The sequence below is a fragment of the Littorina saxatilis genome, linkage group LG7 (assembly GCF_037325665.1).
Source record: "Littorina saxatilis isolate snail1 linkage group LG7, US_GU_Lsax_2.0, whole genome shotgun sequence".
Classification (NCBI taxonomy): domain Eukaryota; kingdom Metazoa; phylum Mollusca; class Gastropoda; order Littorinimorpha; family Littorinidae; genus Littorina; species Littorina saxatilis.
In genome coordinates this window covers 25486450-25493744 of record NC_090251.1, presented here as the reverse complement: position 1 = coordinate 25493744, position 7295 = coordinate 25486450, and the positions used below count along the sequence as shown (strand labels likewise).

General features: G+C 43.9%; 1 protein-coding gene across 1 annotated transcript in view; it reads right to left on the bottom strand.

Moving 5' to 3' along the window:
- Positions 1-7270: 7270 nt before the first annotated feature.
- LOC138971965 (uncharacterized) overlaps positions 7271-7295 on the bottom strand; it is a 10712-nt gene continuing 10687 nt past the window's right edge. Inside the window, exon 9 of the mRNA XM_070344809.1 lies at positions 7271-7295. This exon is cut by the window's right edge and continues 295 nt beyond it. Within this exon, the coding sequence (XP_070200910.1) occupies positions 7271-7295 (25 nt within the window).

The following is a 7295-nucleotide window of genomic DNA, read 5'->3' as shown; positions in this document are numbered from 1 at the left end:
CATCGTTGCCAGTAACTCACAAACTCACTAGGTCTTACTTCCCCTGATAAGGACAGTCGATTTCATGGACCTAATGGTCGGGTATTTCAGATTTTAAAAAAAAACCCACACAAATCAAAACACGATTGTGTATCAAAAATCGATCCAAGCCAACGTTTATAAATAAACGGGAAAAAAGGACAAAATTAAATTTGTGCATAAGAATGCACACAATTCAAGGGAAGACAGTTAACCTAGTCAGTCATCATTGTCGGCAAAGCTATACCGTCATTTGTTTTTTAACACTCTCACACACGCACACACACACACACACACACACACACACACACACACACACACACACACACACACACACACACACACACACACACACACACACACACACACACACACACAGCCAATACGTACAAGACGAGCAAAACGATATAAAAAAAGAAGATGGAAAAAACAAAACAAATCTGATCTCAGTAACACGCACGCATACCAATCGAACGCACGAATTTTTTTTGCAAGCCGCCTTGTCAAATTAAAGCCTTTACAAAATCACGAATGTTAGGTTCTGGTTTCATAATGTATGCACAATGAGAATATATGTGAAAACGGTATACATGTATTTTTGAAAACAACGCGAGCTGTTGAACATAAATGAGTAATGTACAATCTACAAAACAGGTTAACTGTAGCACGCAGCTGCAAATGAAACAGTTCGTGTATATACATTGGTGTTACCTTAAAAAAAAAGTTTTATAGCCTGTGTATGTGCGTGTGTGTGTGTGTGTGTGTGTGTGTGTGTGTGTGTGTGTGTGTGTGTGTGTGTCTGTGTGTGTCTGTGTGTGAGTGAGTGTGCACGGTGTGTGTGTATGTGTGTGTGTGTGTGTGTGTGTGTGTGTGTGTGTGTGTGTTTACGTGTGTGTGTGTGTGTGCCATATCCCGCCCCAATATACTACACCTCATTGAGGGGTCGAGGACGACCCCTCTTTCTTCAATGGGGTGAGAGCGGTGAACATGTGTCGTTGTTGGCCGTTCTCATGAGATCAGTTACTTTTGTTTTGTTTCGTTTTTCCCTCCTAATTTGTGCATTTTCACAACAGGCTTTTCTGTTTCATCTGTCATACATGGTGTCAATTGGAAAAAAACCAAAAAAAAACCAGAAGTAACCGGCAGTGCACTCGAGAAGATTTGAAAAAAAAAACCCACGACAGTGTCTCTTTCAACCCGTAAGGGGCCCCACAACATCATCTGTGGCAGACTGACCAATCCACCAAAGCGATTCGTTCCCAGGTCCGGCCTTCGTCGAAGATTGCTTGACCAAACCTTTTCAGTGCCTCAGCGGTATGTGTAGCAGACGACAGGCGGATGGACTGAGTTATCAAGATTCACAGCCATATAGTTTGACCGTTTCTAGAATCTACAAATATATATAGTTTGTGTTAGAATGTGCAATCAAACACCATACAGAATAAAGTTATTCGACATTGATACTCTTTGTCATAACATCGCTTTTTTATCGTCTGCCGATGCAAGGTCAGCCGCTAGCGCCGCGTGACCCCAGCAATTGCATTCACTGCTCCGACACACACTACATCAGTCACAGGAGGTTGCGTCGATCGGTAGAAGTAACCTATTTCTAGGTGCATGTTTCACAATCTTCTGTTTCGCCTGAAGTCAGTGGTACTGGCAACAGTAGAAAATGTAAACAACACAGCAAACGAAGACTTGCAGCCCGGCATTAGTCGGGAATTCGAACATTCTCACTTTTCTCTGCAGCCGATACGCAAAGTAAATCGAATCAAGTCGAAAGCAGCCAATCTCTCTCTTGAAATAGTGATATTCCAAATGAACCATGCATTATTTCGGATCTGGATCAAGTAGCAAATAGTTGTGAAGTTAAAACAAACGAAGAGGACAGCTTCGTCACTTCCCCTCTGCATAACTATAACTATGAAGTTGCTATCAGACAAAGGCCATCTTTCCATTGCCACTCCTGTCACAGATTTTTGTTTGAAAAACAATGTTACTCATGGAAAAGCAAATATAGAATATAGTATGGATACATTCAGGCAAAGTTTGGGACTTGACAAAAATGCTGTCTCGTGCCTAACATGTCATTCACACCTGTCAAAAGGGGCAATGCATGCACGTTTTCATAGAAATAACACTTGATCCTATTCCAGAGATTCTCAAATGTCTCACATTTTCTGACAAGTTGCAAACTTCAGATTTGTCCTGACTGCCAGGAGGTCAGTTTTGTGAGCGTGGCAGTGTTTTGCATTTACCTGTGTGTGAATGTGTCGGATATTCTTAACCAACTTCCTCTGCATCAAACTGAAACCGAACACGTATCTATCTGTTATGAAAATGGACATACTAGAGTTATTTTCAAACATAAAGTTTCACCTGATAACATTCAAGTCATTGTATTCGCTTTAAAGTGGTTACAAGCCAATAATCCAATCTACGCAGACTTGGAATTGCACAACGCTGGATCAAAGCTAAGCAAGTCACAGCAAGTCACATGGTGATAGTGTTTGTTGGGATTTTGAACAAAACTTTAAAGGAACACAACATGAAGTTATGGTTCCTGTTGATAACTCTGCATCTCAGTCAAGCCCATTCTGATAATCATCGCTCCACGGCTATCGCCAGTTGTCTCTCTGACCGGACGCGAAAGTCCTACGCGAATCTATCAAAACAAGAATTCAGAGTTATCTCCCAATGTTGTTCGCGAGCAGTGTTCGCGAGACGAAAATGATTGCAGATTGGCCGACTTCGACAGTGATCTCCGTTCTGTTCTTCACAGTTCTGATAAAGACATCGTTCCAAGGTCAAAACAAGTCGAAATGTTGAGACTGCTGCCGGAAGGAGACCGTAATATATGGTTGCATCACTGTCAAAAAAATCGTCTGCTCCAGCGAGCGCCGAAACCGAACGGTTGATTATCACGTGACATTTATGCCATATTTAGAGTTGTTTGCACAGTAAATACAGCCGCGAAAAATAGCTCGCTTGAAACTGTCTTACATATCAATTCCTTTGTAATTTAAAAATTACACAACACCATGAAAAATCATTATCGACGATCGCGCATCTGCTTACATCCATAACACATCACGAAAAATCTAAATATGCAAAAACAAGAAGGGCAAAGCCCATACGACTCACATGCTTTACACATTTTTCCTACCAAAATACATGTGACCTTGACCCAAGGTCAAGGTCATCCAAGGTCATGCAACACAAAGCTGTTAATTCAAGACATAGGAAGTACAATGGTGCTTATTGGCTCTTTCTACCATGAGATATGGTCACTTTTAGTGGTTCACTACCTTATTTTGGTCACATTTCATAAGGGTCAAAGTGACCTTGACCTTGATCATATGTGACCAAATTTGTCTCATGATGAAAGCATAACATGTGCCCCACATAATTTTTAAGTTTGAAACAGTTATCTTCCATAGTTCAGGGTCAAGGTCACTTCAAAATATGTATACAATCCAACTTTGAAGAGCTCCTGTGACCTTGACCTTGAAGCAAGGTAAACCAAACTGGTATCAAAAGATGGGGCTTACTTTGCCCTATATATCATATATAGGTGAGGTATTGAATCTGAAAAACTTCAGAGAAAATGTGAAAAATGTGAAAAATAGCTGTTTTTTAGGCAACATTTATGGCCCCTGCGACCTTGACCTTGAAGCAAGGTCAAGATGCTATGTATGTTTTTTGGGGCCTTGTCATCATACACCATCTTGCCAAATTTGGTACTGATAGACTGAATAGTGTCCAAGAAATATCCAACGTTAAAGTTTTCCGGACGGACGGACGGACGTCCGGACGGACGGACGGACGGACGGACGGACGACTCGGGTGAGTACATAGACTCACTTTTGCTTCGCATGTGAGTCAAAAAATCGATTTCCTCGCCAGACAAGGAAAACCGAGGCATCCTGTCAGGGATAGAATGAGCCGAACTCATTTTGACCTGAGGTCAGGATGAGTCAAGCCTTGAACGAGTTACACACACTTTACCTTTGTTGTATGTCCAGAGTTCTAAACATAGCTCTGTGACTATAATTCTCCGAGATTGAAAATGGAGGAAATGGCATTTTCATGGCTTTTTGCTGAGGGCAGAAATGGATTCAGTGACATGCAAGAGACAGAAAAATATGGCTTTCAATGTACGTGTACTTGCGAAACAGACTTTACAATGTAGACTCTCGGTTCAGAAAAGATATGATATAGGCCCCAAGTTACTTCTCAGACAAGATGCATCAATCTACATGAAAATCCGATCTCCATTTGCAACTGGAAGACAAAGTAGAATTTTGTGCAAAGAATACTAATAATAATACCACTTCATCTTTGCATGACAGCTCTTACATGTTCATGAAGAACATTCGAGGGACAACTGCTTACTTTCACATGTGTCCGTACATCACTGCTTCTTTTATTATAACACAGCTTCGACTCCTGTTGATTTTAATCAACCAAATTTCTTGTATTTGAGTCCGCCGTTTTGTAATGCGAGTCTTTATCTCTGAAAAGTCTGGATTTCTGTAATAGTTTTATATATGTACACCATTTAATAGATGAGAAGCAAGTCATTTTGCGGTAAAACTCGATCAACTACAGATCTGAGTGGATAAGTTTTTAAATTGGAGAAATAATAGTTGGTCTGCTTATTGCGGGGTAGCTTGCCAAATAGTAAACGCGATCACACATAGGTTATCCAGCGGTTTAACACGTCCCGTTCAACCGTTTACCCTAACCACAGGTATATGATCTACAAGTTAGAATCCCCGTTCATTGGCTCTGTGGACGCCCTTTTTAACCGCTTGCCTCCCTTAATATAATGAACCGCCCATTGAGCGTCATCGTCCCGAATTAAATCTTCAAAATCTCGAAACCGTTTGGAATTCTGCGGAGGGAAATCCTTTCATGAAATGACGTCAGCGCCTTTCGGCGATTGGTCAATAATTTCGGAGCTGGATTGCCAACATAATGTCGGTCATATCTGAAATGCATGCTACTTGAGTTTGCTTTCAGACCAAACTGATACGAAGTGAACAGGAGCATAAGGTCAGTTATCATCTAACTTACCTCGAACAGAACGTACAGTACACAAATACGAAGGGAGAAACTCGGAAACCGACGAGCGGCCGAGACTGACACATGCTCGAGAACCCACGTGTCACAATTACAATGTCTTACCTTGTGACAAAGTGTGCCCGGTTAGCTCCCATGATGGAGCGTCTGAAAGCGAAGTCGTTACTTTGCGGGGCGGTCAAGGGTTCGAATCTCTTAGCTATCAGCATTTGTTTATTTTTGTGTGTACTGTTTTCACATATTTTTGTATTTGTAATTCGTGTATTTTATAAATTTTAATTAATTCCAAAGGTTTGAGTGATGTACCTATGGAAGATCGAATTTATAAAAGGGTTGCATAGTTATCGAGTACCTCCTCAGAAGAACGATTTTCCAGAATTTCTCATTCTAGTTTTAGTATCTGTATCTGTATCTGTAGGTTACGTCGCTAGCATCCAGATTGCTGGCTTTGGCGCGACGGGTGGGTGTGCGCAGCGACGTCGCTTATCGGCGGCTGGTAGTCAGCGCCGCCTTGAATGCCTCAATAGAGGCTGAGTGGACAACTGTGTTGTCCAGGTGATTCCACTCTATTGTGGATCGTGGGAAGAACGACTGCTTGTATTGTTCAGTGTTGCAGCGTGGTACAGCGAAACACCTGTTGTTATTTTTTATATAATTGTCTATGGGGTTGCTACCAACGTAGTCTGCTGTTTGTCTTCTGGGTCGAATCATGCGGCCAGCACGTTGAGGGGTCAGGAATTTGTCTGGAGGCATTGCCGGCACCAGCCCCTCAACCACCTTGTAGTAGAAAGTCAGGCGGAGGTTTACTCGACGTTCCTGGAGAGTTGGGAGGTTGTGGCGTGTCAGGAGGCCCGTAACAAAGCCAGGATGTCTTGATCGGTAGTCGTTGGCGATGAAACGTGCTGCTGTGCGCTGTATGCGTTCCATCCTATCGATGTCCTGCGCTTGGTACGGGTCCCAGACTACTGCTCCGTACTCAAGGAGGGGTCGGACGAGGGCCAGGTAGGCATTTCGTCTGCAGGCTGCCGGGCAGTGGCGGAGGTTTCTGCGTAGGAAGCCAAGAGTGCAGTTTGCTTTCTTGGTGATGCTGCTGATGTGGTTTCTCCACTTGAGGTTGTCCGAGAATAGGATGCCTAGGTATGGGTTGGAAGGGACAGTTTTGAGGATGGTGTTGTTGAGGGAGTACATGAAGGTGGAGGGTGGTTTGTGGGAGATGCTCATGACATAGCACTTGGTGGCGTTGAAGCGCATTCCCCATTTCTCTGCCCAGCCTTCTAGACACTTCAGGTCCTCTTGTAGGGTGTGGTGGTCGTTGAAGGTGTTGATCTCTCTGTAGACGAGACAGTCGTCGGCGAACAGCCTAACCTGGGATCTGACTGCCTGCGGGAGATCGTTGATGTGGCTGAGAAAAAGGAGTGGGCCCAGCACGGTGCCTTGTGGGACGCCTGAGTCGACGGTAGTGGGCTGGGACGTACTGCCTTCAACGACGACTTGCATGCTGCGTTCCGTGAGGAAGCAGTGAAGCCATGCGTGGAGGGGGCCTGTGATGCCATAGTTGGCCAACTTGTGGAGGAGCCGGTCATGGGGGACGGTGTCGAATGCTTTGGAAAAGTCTAGTATGGCCATGTCAATTTGTTTGCCTTGATCAAAAGATTGTAGTAGGTCGTTGGTGGTGGTTAGCAGTTGGGTTTCAGTGGAGTAGCCAGATCGAAAGCCGTGGTTCAGGTTTGTAAGGATTTTGTGGGCTTGGAAATGGGACATAATGTGGCGGAAGATAATGTGTTCAAGGAGTTTGCAGGGGACAGAGGTAAGGGAGATTGGGCGATAGTTGGCGGGTTCGTGGCGATCCCCTTTCTTAAAGGCACACGACACGTTGGCCGACAACCAGTCCTTGGGTAGACGTCCGCTGTCGACAGAGGTCTGGAAGATCAGTGCCAGCGCTGGGCCGACGCTGTCGGCGAGTGTCTTGAGGACGGTGTTCATCGGCATTTGGTGAAATCTCAATGGGCCATTGTATCACCGCGCGTCGACTGGATGTAATGGTGGTAATTAGCTACTTTTAGTTGAATGCACTTCTGCCTTAACCCTAACACTTCGAATTTCCTACAAGAACAAACGAAACTACCCACAGAAACAAATTCTGGATCAACTTTGTCGACATTTATTTCTACTTTCTTCGAAGATCAGGAGGC